General features: G+C 42.1%; 1 protein-coding gene across 2 annotated transcripts in view; it reads left to right on the top strand.

Annotated features, from left to right (window-relative positions):
* The window catches only part of gdap2 (ganglioside induced differentiation associated protein 2), a 78611-nt gene that overhangs the window by 5741 nt on the left and 51641 nt on the right, over window positions 1-21229 (top strand). Inside the window, exons 2-5 of one of the 2 annotated variants that reach the window (XM_068040754.1) lie at window positions 2032-2140; window positions 12130-12269; window positions 15752-15905; window positions 16663-16751. In XM_068040754.1, coding sequence (XP_067896855.1) covers window positions 2032-2140; window positions 12130-12269; window positions 15752-15905; window positions 16663-16751 — 492 coding nt within the window. The remainder of the gene's footprint in view (window positions 1-2031; window positions 2141-12129; window positions 12270-15751; window positions 15906-16662; window positions 16752-21229) is intronic. The other variant, XM_068040755.1, reaches the window with a different exon arrangement.

Genomic DNA, 21229 nt, shown 5'->3' with positions numbered 1-21229 from the left:
AACTGAAGATGATTGGGCCTAGGACACTACTCTGAGGAACTCTGCAGTGATGTCCTGAAGCTGAGATGATTGACCTCCAACAACCACAACATCTTCCTTTGTGTTAGCTATGACTCCAACCAGTGGAGAGTTTTTCCCCTGATTCCCATTGACTTCAGTTTTGCTAGGGCTCCTTGATGCCACACTCGATCAAATGCTGCCTTGATGTCAAGGGCAGTCACTCTCACCTCACCTCTTAAATTCAGCTCTTTTGTCCATGTTTGACCCAAGGCTGTAATGATGTCAGGAGCTGAGTGGCCGTGACGGAACCCAAACTGAGCGTCAGTGAGCAGGTTATTGCTAAGCAAGTGCCGCTTGATAGCACTTGATGATACCTTCCATCATTTTACTGATGATTGTGAGTAGACTGATGGGGCGGTAATTGGCCAGGTTATACTTGTTCTGCTCTTTGTGTACAGGATATACCTGGGCAATTTTCCACATTGCTGTGTAAATGCCAGTGTTATAGCTCTACTGGGACAGCTTGGTTAGGGGCGCAGCAAGTTCTGGAGCACAGGTCTTCAGTACTATTGCCGGAATTTTGTTAGGGCCCATAGCCTTTGCATTATCCAGTGCCGTCTGTTGTTTCTTGTTATCTGGAGTGAATTGAATCGGCTGAAGTCTGGCATCTGTGATGCTGGGGACTTCAGGAAGAGGCCGAGATGGATCATCAACTCGGCATTTCTGGCTGAAGATTGTTGCACATGCTTCATCTTTATCTTTTGCACTGATGTGCTGGGCTCCCCCATCATTGAGGATGGGGATATTTGTGGAGCCACCTCCTCCAGTTAGTTGTTTAATTGTCCACCACCATTCATGGCTGGATGTGGCAGGACTGCAGATCTTGCGTCTGATCTGTTGGCTATGGGATCGCTTAGCTCTGTATATCGCGTGCTGCTTATGGTGTTTGGCGCGCAAGTAGTCCTGTGTTGTAGCTTCCCAAGGTTGACACCTCATTTTGAGGTATGCCTGGTGCTGCTCCTGGCATGCCCTCCTGCACTCTTCTTTGAGCCAGGGTTGGTGGTCGAGCTTGATGGTAATGGTAGAGTGGGGGATATGCCGGGCCATGAGGTTACAGATTGTGGTTGAGTAGAATTCTGCTGCTGCTGTTGGCTCACAACACCTCATGGATGCCCAGTTTTGCATTGCTAGATTTGTTTAAAATCTATCCCATTTAGCATGATGGTAGTGCCACACAACACGACAGCGAGTATCCTCAGTATGAAGGTGGGACTTCATCTCCACAAGGGCTAAGCGGTGGTCACTGCTACCAATACTGTCGTGGACAGATGCATCTGCGGCTGGCAGATTGGTGAGGATGAGGTCAAGTATGTTTTTCCCTCTTGTTGGTTCCCTCACTACTGCCGCATACCCAGTCTAGCAGCTATGTTCTTTAGGATTCGGCCAGCTCGGTCAGTAGTGTTGCTATCGAGCCAGTCTTGGTAATGGACATTTAAGTCCCCCAACCAGAGTACATTCTGCACCCATGCCACCCTCAGTGCTTCCTCCAAGGGGTGTTCAACATGGAGGGATACTGCCTCATCAGCTGAGGGAGGGTGGTAGGTGATAATCAGTAGGAGGTTTCCTTGTCCATGTTTGACCTGATGCCATGAGACTTCATGGGGTCAGGAGTCGATGTTGAGGACTCCCAGGGCAACTCCCTCCCGACTGTATACCACTAAGTCACCACCTCTGCTGGGTCTGTCCTGCCGGTGGGACAGGACATATCCGGGGATGGTGATGCCAGTATCTGGGACATTGTAAGGTATGATTCCGTGAGTATGACTATGTCAGGCTGTTGCTTGACTAGTCTGTGGGACAGCTCTCCCAACTTTGGCACAAGCCCCCAGATGTTAGTAAGGAGGACTTTGCAGGGTTGACAGGGCTGGGTTTGTTATCGTTTCTGGACAGGAACAGTATTTCATTCTTCTGGGCTCTCTGCAGTCCTTAGTTTGCATGTTTAACTGCACCCCACTGTTTCCTTTACAACAGGGGAATTGGCGATTTGGATGGGCTGGTTGATGGCAGGAGAGGCAGTTTGTCCTTTCAAGTGCAGATCCTTCGTCCAAACACAATGCGAAGAACAGGAAGAGTATGAAATGTCTGCAAGTTGTTTATTTCCCCCTCTTTTGAGAATTACTTGACTTGTTGCATTTTGCTGGCCTTTTCCATTACAATTTTAGACAGCTACTTTTTCTTTGTATTTCTTCACATTTTACTGTATGTGTCTCTTCACTCTCAATTATCTGCATATTTAAATTTCTTTCTGTTGTGTCATTAATCATGTGCATATGACCAAAGTTCCCTCTAATTATTTTTTGTACTCAGCTTGTTTGTTGCACTGTGCAGTCTCTGCCATTGCTGTGCGGTCCCACATGTGCACATCTTAAAGGGAACATTGGTTGTATGTGGCTTGTTCCATTGCGCAATATGTTCTGGATTGCACACCAATGCAGCTTAGAGGCAACGTTGAATGTGACTACAGTTTGCAGGTCATTCAATCTATTAACTACCCCTCTGTGATTGGGAAATCTGTTGTTTCTCCTGGCTTCCTTATTTCCTCTTTTTAAATCTTACGAAATGCTTGCTTGTCTTTGCTTTCATTTCTGATGGGCTCCATCTGTAAAGCTGTTTTTCTTTACAGATGCAAACTGGCTGCATGTTTCCAACTTTGTTTTCATTTCAAATTTCTAGCATTTGCAGTCTTATCTGAACCTGATGACTGCATGCTTAAATCATAAAAGCGATATAAAAAGCTCCTTTTTATTGAACAAACTGCAGTAAAACTAAAATTGACAAAAGATTTATTTGAACTCTCTAGTTATTTCAGCACCCTAGGTCTGTGTAGTGCTATTAAATTATCTAAATAATTGCGGCAAGAAGTGACACCAAATGAGGACTTACTTTTGTAGTAAAGCATACTGGTATTGTGATTATGCATGAGCTGAATCTAGATCAGTGCTTTTATCCTGGAGACAATTGACGGATGGAAAAATCCATTTTTAAGGCAGAGGTAGATAAATTCTTGATGAGTAAGGGGATGAAAGGTTACTGGGAGTAGGTGGGAATGTGGAGTTGAGGTTACAATCAGATCAGAATGGCAGAGCAGGCCTGAGGGGCCAAGTGGCCTACTCCTGCTCCTCATTCTTATGTTTGTATGTATTGGTAAGCTGTTGCCAGTACACAAGATTCATGTGTTAAGGGCAGATGGTATTGCCTCTGTATAAAAGCAGTGTTAGATCAGTTGCTGTGTTGAATTTGAACAAATTTAGATGAAATTATCTGTATTTTTTTTCATTTAAATACATTGGCGTTTTCAGCTGCCTTTGCACTGATGGGGTTGCACTGATGGGGTCTTTTAAGTGTTAAGATATCTTCATTGCTATTCAGTGATTTACCTCTTGCATGCAAAAGTAAAAAAGCTGTGTATCCTGATCATAAGTTTGAATGACTGAACAGAGTTTGACTATAATGAGAAATTATGGTGTACAAATGATTACATGTGGCTTTCTAAATATAACTCTACATCCGTACCATTATGCTGCTTGAGAAATGAGCAATGTTTTGATTGTGGGGTGAAATTATTTTTTAAAAAATCATGTTCGTAGGAATGTTTTTAAACACTTGCATAATTGTAGCAAGTTACAGCATAGGACCAGGCCATCTGGGACTTTAAGTTGGAGCCAGTAATTTTCTCCACAAAAGCAGCATGATCCAATCTCATTCATTTATTCACTTCTCACCCTTTTTAGTATTCCTCTTTCAAGCAACTTTCTAATTCTTTTATAAGAATCTATGGACACTGTAGCAAGATGGTTTGTGGCAGAGAATTACATATTCTAACCATCCTCGCGAAAGATAATTTTTCTGAACCCTTTAAATCTGTTTTTTTTTTTTATAAAATTGTATCCCCTTGTTGCAATCTTGCTGACCATAGGAAAAGATTGCTCTATTTACCTGCAGACCTCAATCAGGTTACTTCTAAAACTTTTTGTGTTCTAATGAAAAAACAGCCCTAGCTTCTTGGGCCTCACTTCACAACCATAATCTATGATCCCTGGTAGAATCCTACTAAACCTATGCTGCATCACTTCCATTACATTTTTCCTTCCTATAATGGAGTGCCCAAAAGAATATCCAGTATTCCAATTGCAGACTAACCTAAGGATTTGTGCACGTTACCTCCTTACTTTTGTATTCTATTACTCCAGATACAAAACCATGGATTCTATTTGCCTTTTTGTAGCATTTACTTTTACTATTCCTTATTTGCATTTTTTTATCACTGAATTGCATCTGCCACCTATCTACCCAACCTGCTAGTTTTATCTGTGACCTTCTGCATTCACAATTTTTCAACCCACCCTGAATTTAGTGTCATTAGCAAATATAAATATTGCTCTCTGTTAATAAGTCCAGGTGATTAATAAAAGAATATAGCTAATAACTGAAGCACAGACACAGACTCTTGTGAGCAAGTAGTTCTGTTCTGAGGAACTTCTTTTACTTCTTGCCCTTCAATTGTCTCTGTATCCATGTGGCTGCATTTCCCTTCCCTCCAAATACGGCAACAAAAACTTGCATTTAACCTAGAAAAACATCCCAAGGCACTGGAGTAGTGTTGTATCCATTTTAATCAAGTATAACTTTTCTGGCAAGGCAGTTGAACTCAATTTAGGATTCAACTGAATTGATTTAGTTTATTTATCAAATAGTATTCTAGCAGCATGTTCTATAAATGCAACCCTCTGTCATTTGTGATTATGCCTACTTTTTATTTTGTAAATGGTTTCATACATGGTTACTTGTTCACTTTCTGTGGTTATATAAATAGCCCTGTTTCACCTGGACCCGGCAAGAATTTGGCAGTGAATTAAAATGGCATGGTATGCTGTTTTTACTGTCATTTGAGAGGTGGAGAAAGCTTTGTACATTAACAAACTCTGCCTCTGTTTCTGTCCTCTTGTGTTCCTCCTTCCTCTTGTGCCACTATTGATGGAAGTGCCCAGATCCCATTGTTTGGTATTCCCTCCTTAAACGTCTCCACTTCCCTACCCTCTTTTGACTATTTTAAAACCCACTTCTTTGACTCCAATTTTGGTCATTTCTCCAAGCATCTTGTTTGTTTTTTTAAAAAATTTGTTTATGGGATGTGAGCATTGCTGTCAAGGCCAGCATTAGTTGACCTTGAGAAGGTGATGGTGAGCCACCCTCTTGAACTGCTGCCATCCATGTGGTGTAGGTACACCCACAGTGCTGTTGGGAAGGGAGTTCCAGGATTTTGACCCAGTGATGAAGGAGCAGCGATGTAGTTCAAAGTCAGGATGGTGTGACTTGGAGGGGAACTTGCAGGTGATAGTGTTCCCATGCGTCTGCTGCCCTTGTCCTTCTAGGTGGCAGAGGTTGTGAGGTCGTGGCAGTGGGTTTGAAAGGTGCTGCAGAAGGAGGCTTGGCAAGTTGCTGCTGGGCATTTTGTAGATGGTACACACTGCTGCCACTGGGCACTAATAGTAGAGAGAGTGAATGTTGAAGGTGGTGGATGGGGTGCCAATCAAGTGGGCTGCTTTGTCTTGGATGGTGTTGAACTGATTGAGTGTTGTTGGAGCTGCACTCATCCAGGCAAGTGGATAGTATTCCATCACGCTCCTGACTTGTGCCTTTATAGATGGTGGACAGTCTTTGGGGAGTCAGGAGGTGAGTTATTTGCCACAGAATTCCCAGCCTTTGACTTACTCTTTTAGCCACAGTATTTATGAGGCTGGTCCAGTTCAGTTTCTGGTCAATAGTAACCCCCAGGGTGTTGATAGTGGGAGATTGAGTGATGGTAATGCCATTGAATGTCGAGGGCAGAGATGGTTAGGTTCTCTCTTATTGGAGATGGTTATTGTCTGGCACTTGTGTAGTATGAATGTTACTTGCCACTTATCAACCCAAGTTTGAATGTTGCCCAGGCTTTGCTGCATGCAGGCAGGAACTGCTTCAGTATCTGAGGAGTGAGTTGTGAATGGTACTGAACACTGTGCAATCATAACTGAACATTCCCACTTCTGACCTTATTTTGGAGGAGAGGCCATTGATAAAGTAGCTGAAGCAGGTTGGGCCCTGAGGAACTACTGCAGCGATGTCCTGGGGCTGAGATGTTTAGCCTCCAACAACCACAACCATCTTCCTTTATGCAAGGTATTATTACGATCGAGGCGGGAGAAGTACACCGCTTATTCTAGTTCCACTCCTCCACGTGTCACAACATATATTTAAATTTTTTCCCACTTACTGATACGGTCAATTATTGGCTCTATTTTTATCCCAGATTGAAACACACCAACCAGGATTCTTTAATAAACAACAAAATTATCAGTTGATCATAAAGGAAGTCTTAACCGAAAATGAAGTAAAATATACATACACAAATTGAAATATTAAAACGCCTTATTTATCTTGGCCCCTCTCTCGCGCGCGCGCTCTCTCACTCTCGCGCGCTCATATATGCTGGGAAAATAAATGTGATTTTTGTTTAGCAGCGTTGCAAAGACAACAGAAAGAAAGCCACTTAGGCTGTGTGCCCTTGCGTTTTGCTTTGGAATCCCAAATGCGTATAGATGGCTGTCACTGGGACCTTCCCAGAACAGTTCTTTCCAGGTGATGTTGAAGATCAGTTTGAGTAGGCTTTTCAAGAAATGCAGCTACAGAGGTTTCAGATAGGTCTTACAGCAATAATGCAGCAAGGGTTTCAGTTCTGACACATTTGATATGCAGGGTTTCTTCAAATACAGGAGGAAATTAGAAGCTGATACTCTGTATGCAGGATTTCTTTGAGAGAGAGCTGGGTCTTCTTTGGCAGGCAAAAACAACTGTCTTTTTGTCACAATTCAATGAAACTAAATACATTTCAGAAGTCAAGCCTCCTAAATCTTATAAATCTTGACCTGTCACTTCCTTGTTGGGTGATTAACCACAGACAGATACCTTCCAGTAAAACTTGTTTACAAGCCAAATTCAGAAACCTTCTGGTGATTTAAAAAAAAACACGAAGTTCAGCATCTCTTCAAGTTACCAGATGAATCACTGTCCATAATTCAACTATAAGTCCTTAAAACATATTTTACAAAAAAAAATATAGAAACACTCTTGTATGACTCAATTCATTGGAAAGTTTCCCCTGATTCCCCATTGACTTCAATTTTGCTCAGACTGCATGATGCCATGCTCAGTCAACTGCTGTCTTGATATTAAGGGCGGCCACTCGCACCTCACCTCTGAAATTCAGAAAGAAACTTTTCCTTTCTCGCACTTTATAAAATGTTCACTTATGTGCTTTTGACGCATTAGATAGGCCCATGTGATGCATCACAAGGAAAAAGAGGAACCAAATTCCAGCCTTTCTGTGGGGGTGGGTGGGTGGTTGGTGGATTGAAAACATGATTGAATAGCTTGATTTTCACCAGGGTTTTAAAGAACATGAGGTAGAGTGAGAGAGATGGAGAAGCAGAAGTGTTTGAAACAAAGACCTAACAGCGGAAGGCCCTGGTAGCAAAAGTGGAGTTGATGGAAGGAAAGTTGCAATGAATATCTGAGTCTGAGGACTGATGAACAGGGGACATAAGACTGGAGAAGGTTGGAACTGGACTGTGGATTGAAGTTTCTTATAGATAGAGGATTTTAAATATGATGCATTGGGAACGAGGGGGTCTAATTTGGCAAGGATGGTCTAATGGGCAGTCAGAACTCAGAACAGGATGCACTCTGGTCAATCTTAGACAAATGGAGTTTGGGAGACAAGCGAGTAGGATCTCGGAGCACCTCTAAATGCTCCTAAAGACTGGATCAGGACTTTTGCAGCACCTGAACAAACAATCAGGAAAGGAAATAGAGTTGATTGGAATTGCTTTTATCTTTTTGGTCTGCTAACGTAAGGTGAAAAAGGAAATAAATTACTGGTGAGTGGCCAGGTGAGCTGGAGCAGTATAAATTTGATGGCTCCAATACAACAGAAGGCAGAAATTTCAAATGCTGAGCAGTGATTTTTGGGTCCTACGCTCAGTATGAATATACCAAGTCAAAAGTAGGGTTCAAGTTCCTGTGTTTAGAACTGTGAGTTGGAATGGAATTTATGATGTGGTATATCAGAATGGTAGGATGTTGGTTTTGCCTACAATGCCCCAAAAAGTGAGTTTTGGTCTCTCCCAGTAAAGTAGCAGGCACATCAACCAGGTACTGTTCTGTGATGAAGCATGCCACTATTAAGGAGGAGAAGTATTAAATATTAGTTGGTAAAAGAACCAGAGAGTTTATGATTTTTATGTCCATAGTTTCAAACTGCCAATAACTACAAACTAGTTTAAGTTGAATATAGTGTGAGATCCCAGTTTGGTAACTTAAAAGAATTTATCGAGAGGACCAAAATGGAGTAATATGACTGGATATAAGCTTGGCTCCTAGAGCTTGGTTCTCACAATACATACGATTGATATTTTCTCGGGAATAAATTCACATGCTGTTTAGTTGTCCTAAAATTATTTGTTATTCAGAAATGGGAATGCAGGGAGTACTGTTGCTGAACTGAAAACAGTTGGTATAGGTCTGTTATTTTCTACTGTTGCATGCCTTTCGTCAGGAGATTAATGTATTTTGTATTCGGATTTTAATTTAAACTGGGCTAATTTAAGTTAAATTGTAATTGTTTCACAGGGCCAGTTTCTTCTTTCCTTGCCTAATTATAGTCTGCTGTCTGGCAGTAGCCTGCCCTTTGTTAGAGAGCTCTACTACTTAAACAGATCAGAAGAAACAGTGGTTTCTGTGGGACACCATTCTGAAAATTAAGTGATGCTGCTGTTGGTCTTTACAGTAATATAGCTGGCTTCACTAATCTGGCACTGCATGTTCATGCAATCAAAAATAATCAACAATCATCCCTGTGTTATCTGCACTCCTATTGTTGAATTTTTCATCAGCCACAAGCTGGACTTCCAATTTTAGTCTTATGAAACTGTTAATTCTCAGAGCAAAGATCAAAGTTAATCTTATTGAAGGTTTGCAGATACTTTCTAACCACAGCAGATGTGTTGAAAAGCAGAGTTTTACTATATTAACTGAAATCTTCAGGTTGACAGCAGCCTGTTGTCTTTACTGGCTGAGTTTCCAACTCAGTGCTGCTTCCAGTTCAACATTGAAAAAAATGAAAGCAATCATTATTGGCCTCTGCAAATAAAGTCTGCTCCCTTGCCAGTGCTTTTCCATTTTCAACTCTGTTTCCCACCACCACCCTCTTTCTCTCCCCCCCCCCCCCCCCCCCGCCACATGTCCCTCTCCAAACAATAAACGACTTGAACTACATCTTTGCATCCTGTCCAGATCTCGTATCCCCTCCTTACAAAGACCACTTTATTTAACATAAGTTGACTTTCTGGCCCCTTCTTGCCCCCGCCACTCCACTTCTCCATGTTGTAAGTTGTAGATCTTTATAAATTCCCCCATGAACTCTTCGCACGCATTATCGCTGTCCCACAGCGTTATCTCTGGAGCCACCTAATGACCTATCCTTTATCCCTTCCTCTTTCTTAGCTCCATGCTGGCACTTGACCACCTCAACCAACACTTGGGGTCAGGTTCAACATGTACATAGCGACGGCTCCTGACTCCTGACGGCTAGCTCTATCCCTTAATCACCTCTCTTGACCCTTGCTCTGCATTTTTGGTGACAGCTAGTCCTGGATGAGTTGTAATTTTCATTAGACAGATATTCGGAAGGCTAGAGCCTGCATCCTTGGTTCCTTAGACACACATTGTACCCTCTCCACTTATTCCATTCCCCTCCTCAGCTGCTGCTCAGGTTGAACCAGACTGTTGGCAATTTTTTTTTAAATTCATTCATTCATTCATGGAATATGGGCGTTGCTGGCTAGGCCAGCATTTATTGCCTATCCCTAATTGCCCTTGAGAAGATGGTGGTGAGCTGCCTTCTTGAACCGTTGCAGTCCATGTGGAGTAGGTACACCCACAGTGCTGTTAGGAAGGGAGTTCCAGGATTTTGGCCCACCAACAGTGAAGGAATGGTGATCTAGTTCCGAGTCAGGATGGTGTGTGGCTTGGGGAACTTGCAGGCAATGGTGCTCCCATGCATCTGCTGCCCTTGTCCTTCTAGGTGGTAGAAGTCGTGAGTTTGGAAGGTGCTGTTTAGTTTAGTTTAGTTTAGAGATGCAGCACTGAAACAGGCCCTTCGGCCCACCGAGTCTGTGCGTGCTGTCAAAGGAGCCTTGGTGTATTGTTGCAGTGCATTTTGTAGATGGTGTACACTGCTGCCACTGCATCGGTGGTGGTGGGAGTGAATGTTTGTGGGTGGGCTGCTTTGTCCTGGATGGTATCGAACTTCTTGAGTGCTGTTGGAGCTGCACCCATCCAGGCAAGTGGAGAGTATTTCATCACAGTCCTAATTGTGCCTTGTGGATGGTGGACAGGCTTTGGGGAGTCAGGAGCCGAGTTACTCACGGCAGGATTCCTAACTTCTGATCTGCTCTTGTAGACGTGGTGTTTATATGGCTACTCCAGTTCAGTTTCTGGTCAGTGGTAACCCCCAGGATGTTGAGAGTGGGGGGATTCAGCGATCGTAATGCCATTAAATGTCAAGGGGAGATGGTTAGATTCTCTCTCGTTGGAGATGGTCATTGCCTGGCACTTGTGTGGCGCGAATGTTACTTGCCACTTATCAGCCCAAGCTTAGATATTGTCCAGGTCTTGCTGCATTTCTACACAGATTGCTTCAGTATCTGAGCAGTCGCGAATGGTGCTCAACATTCTGCAATCATCAGCAAACATCCCCACTTCTGACCTTATGATTGGAGGAAGGTTATTGATGCAGCAGCTGAAGATGGTTGGGTCTAGGACACTGCCCTGAGGAACTCCTGCAGTGATGTTCTGGAGCTGAGGTGATTGACCTCCAACAACGACAGCCATCTTCCTTTGCGCTAGGTACGACTTGAGCTGAGATTCTGCCCCCAAATGCTGTCTATCACAAAGACTGCATACTTCCATCTCTGTAACCCAGCCTGTCTTGCCACTGCCTCAGCTCATTTGCTGCTCAAATCCTTAGCCATGCCTTTGTATCCTCCATACTCGACTATTCAAGTGCTCTCCTGGCTTCTCCCCCATTTGCCACCTTTCATAAATTTCAACCCTCATCTAAAACTCTGCTGCCCATTATTCTGTACTGCACAAAGTCGTCTTTATCCATGCTTGCTGACCTGCATTGGCTCTTGGTTTCTGATATGCCTCAAATTTAAACTTTGCATCCACGTGGTTAAATCCCTTGATGACCTCGCTGCTCCCTATCGGTAACCTTCTCCAGCCCTACAACCCTCTGAGAGCTCTGAATTCCATTTGTGTCCCTCTCCATGCTCCTTTACCCCACCATTAGCAGCAGTGTCTTCAACTATCTCGGCTTTGAGGTCTGGAATTCCTTTCTCCCTCTCTTCTTTCAAGAGCCTCTTAAAATATATTTCTCTCAATGCTTTCAGTCACTCCTCCTACTATCTTGTCCTTTGGCTTGGTGCAGTTTTGTTGCCTGATTACCCATTTGTGATGTACCAATGTTAAAGGTGCTATCTAACTTAAAGTTGTTGTACCTCTCCAATCATCCCCATTCCAAATATGCCAAATATTCTGTTCCTCTTACTTTGGACATTCGTGCATCCACCACTTTTATTTGCACCACTTTGGTCGCTGCAACTTCAGTATCTTGGGTTCTAATTTGGAATTCTGTTCCAACCCCTTTTATCACTCTCCCTCAAAAGTCTTCTCAACATTCATTCCTTCAAGCATGCTTTTGACTACCTCTCTTAATTTCTTCCTCTCTGGCTCAGCAGCTGTTTTCCTTATGCCTTGAGATATTTTTACATTTAAGGTTCTATATAACTCAAAGTTGTTTGCAATCTTGTGGTCTGTTGGGATTCTTATTTTTCTGATACCAAGCAACATGATGTCGACTTAAATTTGTCACAATCTATGTATGCTGATATACCTTTTGTAAATGCATTTGAATGCACTATAGTATGATAAGAATAGTGTCCAATTGTTAATATTGTGTGCTTTTTTTAGGAAGGGGGATGTAGTCTTGCTAAACTGCACAGCCATTGTGAACACAAGTAATGAAACACTATCAGACAAGAATGCTATTAGTGAAAGTATCCACTTGCATGCAGGACCAGAACTTAGGGATGAATTACAGAAATTGAAAGGTAAGATCCAATGTCCTTTTACCACTATTGCCTCAAAAGTCTTAATATTCATTTCTTCAAGCAAGCTTTGACCACCTCTCAAGAAACTAAAGGTGCAACTGCAAAGGGATTACTGAGACCCAGAATTAATCCTGAACCTGAGTAATTGGATTTTGTTTCCCAACAAATGTATCCCATCTTTTCAGAAGTATTTTATCTCTTATCCAGTTTAGTGCTCAGTATGCAATTGCTTTTTTGCTTAAAAAGTTACTTACTCATTTCATTTTTCTAATTACTTAATTAGCCTAAAGCCTTGAGAACATTAGTGAGTTTTGAAACCATGTTAGATTTTTCAAAGTTTCATAATTGAGCCATTTTTCCTCCACAAAGTAACAAGATACATACAGATGCCAAAAGCCATTTGATCCACTTTGGCCCATCCATTTAGGGAAAATCTTCTGCTTTCTGTGACCTTTATTGTAGTATTCTTTTGTTAAATGATTCCAAGGTTTTTATCTCCATTATCCTAATCTTATGCTGATTCCATTCCAAATGTTCATCAGTCATTGCAGCAGAAGAATTTCCTGGTATCAATCCTAAATTTGTCATTCATCAGATTGAACCTTGTAACTCTCTCGACATACAGTAAGTTTATTTTGTAGTGTTCTAGATTTACATCTTCTACATTGTTTATTATCTTGTATACCTTTAATGTCCCATCTAAACTACTTTCTTTCAGCGTGAAAGCCCAAGTTTCTCCAAATTCCTTCGTAAATGTTTCTTTCACAGCTCAGTTCTGTGACACCAAGGATCAGCTTCATGACTCTTCTGCAGTAGCTCGAGGGTTTGAATGTTTTCTCTTCTGTCTCCATGGCCAAAACTGGGCACAGTACTTATGATGTAGTCTGACTAGTTTCTACACTTTCATGATATCCTCTGTCTTGCACCCAATCAATTTATTGTAAGATGGCCACATAATCAGTTAAGGCTGAATCAACAAATTGTGTTTGTTTGCTTTTAACTTTCTGCCATTATGCCACACTCTCCTCAAAATGGTTGAGTCCTGGAAGGAGGGGTGTAAGCAGCAAAGTAAAAATTTTATATATTGTTTCAAGTACTACTTTCCCATGCTCACTGGTATACACATGTCTAGAGGTGTTGGGGCATGCTCCCCAGAATTTGAAGTTTTACTTTAAAAATGATGCATTCTGGTCACTTTTACCTGACAATTTCACAGTTGAGGGTGTTGAATCTATTCTTAAAACAAAAAAAATGCAACATTGGATTTTTCTATGTTCAGCTCAGCCTGACCATTGTTTCTTCAAAGTCTCTTAATGATCCCTCCCTCTTTCCCTCTCTTGCCTAAATCACAATCATACTTAACGTCTTTGATGCCCTCGTGCAGCTCCAACTTGAAGGTCCTGCTTTATTCAGAGATCAGACTCTGCTGAAGATGAGACTTTCTGATTTATTACTTGACTAGGAATTTGCACTTGCAGCACAATGGTAGGTCCTGGAATGAAGCAGCAGTCAGTTCCAGTAACATGCATGCCAATCTAGAATAGAAGTATAGGTTGACCAACAGTTTTAAATTTTAAAAAATTCCAGAACCTCAAAATAAAAAAAAAAAATGCCAATTCAAAAATATCCCTAAATGCAGAAAATCTATTAAACTGAGTCCAGTGTGGGCAGAGGTGTGTCACAACTTGTGCAAGGCACAATAATATGAGCAGCATCAAAGATTATAGTGTCACTTGTAAAAGATATTTTGCTTCCTACTCGGACCATATTTTTTTCTGCCTCTATCCACTACCTAACCTCAGTTTCTGACTGGGACTGGCTATGTTGAGCTAGCTCTGATTTGTTTCTGCTGATTTCCCATCCTGCTCCAGATGTTGCTGAATGATCTCTGATTTATTGCTAAGTGCTTGTTTCCTTTAGCTGCTGATTCTGCTCTGCTCAACTCATCCTTCAGACTAGTTCCATTGCCTTTTGCTACCTTAGGTTAGATTGGCTCCTCCTGCTACTTCCAGTCTTAACACTATTTGCTGCCCAACAGCAATTCCTCAGACCAGCTCTCAATCTGCACTGATTCTATGGATTTACCCTTCACCCTCCACCAGCTCCCTGGAAATTGGATTGTGTGTGCTCCAAGCTGAGTCCATGCTGTGTACATTCAACTTCACCCCATCATGGCACCTGAAGATGTTAACTTTGGACTGTTTCATATTGTCTCCTTCCTATTCTGTGTCTGTATGTCTCTCATAACCTATGCCAAGCCTGCATAACCTGGATTCCCTTTGTGTGTATTTGGCTGCTGCTCTAGAATATTGCCCCTTACATTTTTTTCCACTTAGCCCTCAAAAGGCCCTTTCCTGTCACCCAGCTATATTGCCTGTCTTTTCTCCTCTCTAGGGTACTATGCTTCCCCTTCTCCATCCATATTCCACCCCATCATTACTTTGCCTTCCTATTCTTCTTCTGTTATCCCAGGAATGAATTGTCTTTGAGGTAAGTTCATGGCCATATGTCAAAGATATTGAGGTATCTGTTGCTACCTCAGAAGCCGCTTCTCCCCAGCCCCCTTTCTTCGCCCCCCCCCCCCCCCCCCGCCCCCCAACCAGACTTACCCAGCGACTCCACGGGGTGAATTACACCAACCTTCTTTCCCTCTTGCTCACCCTACCCATCATTGTACTCTTGGGTTCTGGTAGATTAATAACATTGCTTCTTTGCATTTCCTTCCAGAATGCCCATTCACTTGCAAATGAGGCCCTTACTTTCCTCAATTTTATTGTGGATGATTATATTTATATTTTGAGTTTGTCTATTACTGAAGGCTCCCTGTCTCTGTATCTCTTCTACAACTTGCCCGACCCAAGTTGCTGTGGTCATCAATCAAGTTAGAACTTTATCTTTCCTCCTACTCCTCTGGCACCTTCTCCTTCAAGCATCTCACTCTGCCTCAGCGCTAACACCTCTCCTTTCAAATTCTAATTTTCTACCATTCCACCTCCCCACCCTGACTTCCTGTCTTAGATATTTTTCTTTCCTCCCTCAGCCTCTTTGCTGAGTGGCTGCTCATCTTATGGAATTTCATCTAATGCTCCCCCTTTCCCTTTCGTCTGAATTCATTGCTCAGCTGTCCTCCCTAAACTCTCCCTCTATATAAATACTCACACCATTATTCATTTCATGATCATTCCCTTGGACCCCTCTACTCCTGTGATCTTGATCACTAAGGCTATCTCTGACTGATTCCTTGAATTCTTCACTGCCCACATCTCACCTACCAGCATTCTTTTGTGTTTGCTTGTGGTTGGGGTCTCAAAATAAATAAACTAATTTTCACCAATAGCTGAGAATATACATCACCTGTGTCATCTAATGCATGAAAGGTTGTTAAAAGTCAAGTTTGCTGATGCCTTCTGGTCGTGTTAATGATCACTGCATAAGCTCTTATGTTTCTATAATCTGAAATACAGAACCACTTTTATTTTAAGGTTGCCGCACAGGGGAAGCGAAAATGACCAAAGGCTTTAATTTGGCTGCAAGATTTATTATCCACACAGTAGGACCACGATACAATGCGAAGTACAGAACTGCTGCTGAGAGCTCCTTGTATAGCTGCTACAGAAGCGTACTTCTATTGGCCAGGTAAAAAGTCTTGCATGATACTTGGTTTCATAGCTACAGAAGCAGAGAAAAAAGGAAGGTAGTCTCATAGTTGTCATGCAAGATCTTTGTTTCATTTCCCTTTATTGGTCAGCAGCATATGAGCATGGGCTGAATTTTCTATTTTTCTGGAAACCTACTCAGAACTAAAGGATTTTTTTCATTTCCTGGGAAGCATCTATTTGAAATAGATACCAAAATAAATCAGTAAAACTTCTAAAGCAGTGTTTTGAGCCTTCTTTATTTTGCTTCTGATTTCAAAGGGACTTTCTCTCAATTCCAGAATTCAGTTGTTGCCATGAGTTCCATGTGCTCTCCAAATGTTGATGTGGGCTGATGCGCGACTTAATTGTTTTCATTCTATCTCGAGATTTTTTTTTTTAAACTGTCCCAGGAAAGGACAGCAGAATGATTTAATGGGTGTGGAGGTCCTGAAATTCATGTGCAAAGGCTGACTGTTATTCAAAATCAATGCTTTGATATCAAAGTGAACTAGGCAAGGACAAGGATATACAGTAGAAATGTACACCTGCTCTGAAATGTGTTCCAGATAAAATATTGCGGGAGTCCATTATTCTAAGAGTCGGACTGGGTTTACAATGTAGTATTGTACGCTGTCTTATAACAGTATTGCCCTGTTTTATATACGTTCAAAGTGAAATTGGCCCTACACATTCTGCAAATGATGGAAGGGGAAAGTGTTGAACCATTCTGATTTGTTTCTTTTGACCTGTTGTAGGGAGCATTCAATGTCCTCAATAGGACTGCCTGTCATCAATACACCAAAAAGAGGCTACCCTTTGGAAGATGCTACCAACATTGCTCTGAGTATGTGTTGCTTGTTGTATGTGATAACTTTGTGATGAGGATATTGAGAGAAACCTTTCAGTCCTTTTGCCATTTTCAAAGTAATGCCTGCTTTCTGCCATACAATCTCGATTTTAAAAAATAGCCCTGGAAATGAATGCAGGAAAGTTTTAATCAAACCGGCAAACCTCTTGATTGTAGTCAGTGCACCAATTGTACATACTACAGTAGTCTTTCAAATTACAGACCTTCATTTGGATCTCAGTGGCTTCAGATCACCAAGAGTCACAAGGATTGCCATTGCTGTATTAGCATTTTGTCACATTACGAGGTCCAAATCTACTTAGGATGTGGGACTTAGGAGCAGGGATAGGCCATTTGGCCCTTCAAGCCTGCTCCGTCGTTTGATAAGATAATAGCTGATCTGATTGTGGTCTCAACTCCACTTTCCTGTCTGCTCCCCATAACCCTTGCCTACTGTCTTTCAAAAATCTATCTAACTCAGCCTTGAATACATTCAATGACCCAGCCTCCAATGCTTTCTGGGGAAGAAAATTCCACAGACTGACGACCATTTGAGGAAAAAAATTCTTCTCATCTCCTGCATAAAAGGGGGACCTCTTATTCTTAAACTGTGTCCCCTAGTTCTAGTCTCCCCCACAAGAGGAAACATCCCCCCGGTATCCACCCTATCAAGTCCCCTCAGGATCTTATATATTTCAATCAGATCACCTCTCATTCTTCTAAACTCCAATGGGAATAGGCCCAACCTATTCAACCTTTCTTCATAAGGTGAGCTCTTCGTCCCCAGAGTTAGTCGCGTGAACTTTCTCTGAACTGCTTCTAATGTAATTATATCCTTTTACAAAAAAGTAGACCAAAAAGATGTGGTCTCACCTGTACAGCTGCAGTAAAACTTTCCTACTTTTGTACCCGATTCCCCTTGCAATAAATGGCAACATTCCATTTGCCTTCCTAATCACTTGCCGTACTTATGTACTAACCTTTTGTGATTCATGTACCGGGGGACACTCGGATCCCTCCGAGCCACCAAGTTCTGCAATGTCTCTCCATTTAATTAGTATACAGCTTTTCTGTTCTTCCTGCCAAAGTGGACAAGTTCACACTTTCCCACATTATATTCCATCTGCCAAATTTTTGTCCACTCACTTAACCTATCTATATTCTTTTGTAGACTCTTTACATCATCTTGACAACTTACTTTCTTTCCTATCTTGGTGTCATAGGCAAATTTAACTACCATACATTCGGTCCCTTCATTCAAGTCATTGTTATGAATTGTAAATAGTTGAGGCCCCAGTACTGATCCCTGTGGCACTCCACTAGTTACAGCTTGCCAACCCGAAAAAACCCCATTTAAACCCACTCTCTGCTTCCTGTTGGCTAACCAGTCCTTTTATCTGTGCTAATATGTTACCCCCTACACCCTGTGCTCTTATCTTGTGTAGTAACCTTTGATGTGGCTCCTTATCAAATGCCTTTTGGAAATCTAGGTATAGCACATCTACAGGTTCCCCTTATCCTCCTTGCTTATTACTTCCTCAAAGAACTCTAATAAATTAGTTAAACACAATTTCCCTTTCACAAAACCATGTTGACTCTGTATGATAATAAAAGCAAAATACTGCGGATGCTGGAAATCTGAAACAAAAACAAGAAATGCTGGATTCACTCAGCAGGTCTGGCAGCATCTGTGGAAAGAGAAGCAGAGTTAACGTTTCGGGTCAGTGACCCTTCTTCGGAACTGACAAATATTAGAAAAGTCACAGATTATAAACAAGTGAGGTGGGGGTTGGGCAAGAGATAACAAAGGAGAAGGTGCAGATTGGACCAGGCCACATAGCTGACCAAAAGGTCACGGAGCAAAGGCAAACAATATGTTAATGGTGTGTTGAAAGACAAAGCATTAGTACAGATTAGGTGTGAATATACTGAATATTGAACATCAAGTGCAAACCTGAAGAAAAACAACCTGAAAAAAACAGTGGGTAAGCAAACTGAACAATATTGAAAGACAAAGCATTAGTACAGATTAGGTGTGAATATACTGAATATTGAACATCAGCAAGTGCAAACCCTGTATCTCTGACACTTCCCTTCCCTTCCTCGACTTCTCTGTCTCCATCTCTGGGGATAGGTTGTCTACCAATATCCATTATAAGCCCACTGACTCCCACAGCTACCTCGACTACACTTCTTCACACCCTACCTCCTGTAAGGACTCCATTCCATTCTCCCAGTTTCTCCGTCTCTGACGCATCTGCTCTGATGATGCTACCTTCCATGACGGTGCTTCTGATATGACCTCCTTTTTCCTCAACCGAGGATTTCCCCCCACTGTGGTTGACAGGGCCCTCAACCGTGTCCGACCCATTCCCCGCACCTCTACCCTCACCCCTTCCCCTCCCTCCCAGAACCGTGACAGGGTTCCCCTTGTCCTCACTTTTCATCCCACCAGCCTCCATATCCAAAGGATCATCCTCCGCCATTTTTGCCACCTCCAGCGTGATGCCACTACCAGTCGCATCTTCCCCTCCCTTCCCCTGTCAGCAGTCCGAAGGGATCGTTCCCTCCGCGACACCCTGGTCCACTCCTCCATTACCCCCACCACCTCGTCCCCGTCCCAGGGCACCTTCCCTTGCAATCGCAGGAGGTGTAATACCTGCCCATTTACCTCCTCTCTCCTCACTATCCCAGGCCCCAAACACTCCTTTCAGGTGAAGCAGCGATTTACTTGTACTTCTTTCAATGTAGTGTACTGTATTCGCTGCTCACAGTGTGGTCTCCTTTACATTGGGGAGACCAAGCGCAGACTGGGTGACCGCTTTGCGGAACATCTCCGCTCAGTCCGCAAGCAGGACCCTGAGCTTCCGGTTGCTTGCCATTTCAACACTCCCCCCTGCTCTCATGCTCACATCTCTGTCCTGGGATTGCTGCAGTGTTCCCGTGAACATCAACGCAAGCTCGAGGAACAGCATCTCATCTACCGATTAGGCACACTACAGCCTGCCGGACTGAACATTGAGTTCAATAATTTCAGAGCATGACAGCCCCCCACTTTACTTTCATTTTTAGTCATTTTTAGTTATTTTTTCTTCCTTTTTTTTTTGCATTCCTTTTTACATTTTTTACAATCTTTTTTTGCATTTATTTCATTTCATCTTAGTTTGTTCAGTTTGCTTACCCACTGTTTTTTTCAGGTTGTTTTTCTTCAGGTTTGCACTTGCTGATGTTCAATATTCAGTATATTCACACCTAATCTGTACTAATGCTTTGTCTTTCAACACACCATTAACATATTGTTTGCCTTTGCTCCGTGACCTTTTGGTCAGCTATGTGGCCTGGTCCAATCTGCACCTTCTCCTTTGTTATCTCTTGCCCAACCCCCACCTCACTTGTTTATAATCTGTGACTTTTCTAATATTTGTCAGTTCCGAAGAAGGGTCACTGACCCGAAACGTTAACTCTGCTTCTCTTTCCACAGATGCTGCCAGACCTGCTGAGTGAATCCAGCATTTCTTGTTTTTGACTCTGTATGATCCCATTATGATTTTCTAAATAGCCTGCTATAACCTCTTTACTAATGGATTCTAATAATTTCCCTATGACATGTTAGGCTAACTGGCCTACAGTGTCCTGCTTTCTGTCTCCCTCCTTTCTTGAATAAAGATGCTACATATGAAAATTGTATTGATTTAAAGATTTTCAAAAATTTTTAGTGATCTTATTAATTTGTGATTTCTTTAACAAATTAACTTTTATGCTTGCAGATTGCCCATTTTTAGTGTCACTCAGGTCATTCTATAAAATATCTCCCTCCCACTCACCATTCCCATCTGTTTTTCATAAAAGCTGCAGAACCATGGAATTTCAGAAAATTCGAAAAGATTCTGAACTTTGTTAGATTGATAAGGACCTTTCCTTCATTACTATTATAAAGACATTGAAGGAAGGCCTTGGTGAAGGTACAAAGGAGGCTAATTTGGATGATACTAGGGATGAGGGACTTCAGTTATGCGGTGAGATTGCAGAAGTTGGGATTGTTTGCCTTGAAGCAGAGAATTTTAAGGCAAGACCTAATAGAAGTGTTCAGAATTTTAAGGGGTTTTGATAGAGCAAGTAGAGCGAAACTGTTTCCTCTGGTCAGTAATCAGAGATCATGGATTTAAATTCACTGGCAAAAGAACTAGAGGGAAATGTTTTCTCACAGAGGATGGCTAAGATCTAAAATGTACTACCCCGAACGGGGGGTGGAAGCAGAATCCATAGGAACTTTCAAAAGGAATTTGGACATATACTTGAAATGGGACCAATTTGCAGGGGTATGGGGAAAAAGCTGGTGTGTAAGACTAAATTGGATAGCTCTTTCAAAGAGCTGGCACAGGCACAACAAGCTGAATGGTCTCCCTCTGTGCGATAAGATTCTATAAATGGCAACTCCCTAACCCTTTTTAAACAAATATATATTTTTAAATAGT

This window comes from Heterodontus francisci, chromosome 10 (assembly GCF_036365525.1).
Source record: "Heterodontus francisci isolate sHetFra1 chromosome 10, sHetFra1.hap1, whole genome shotgun sequence".
Classification (NCBI taxonomy): domain Eukaryota; kingdom Metazoa; phylum Chordata; class Chondrichthyes; order Heterodontiformes; family Heterodontidae; genus Heterodontus; species Heterodontus francisci.
The sequence above is the reverse complement of the archived record's forward strand: the minus strand, read 5'-3'. Positions and strand labels throughout refer to the sequence as shown.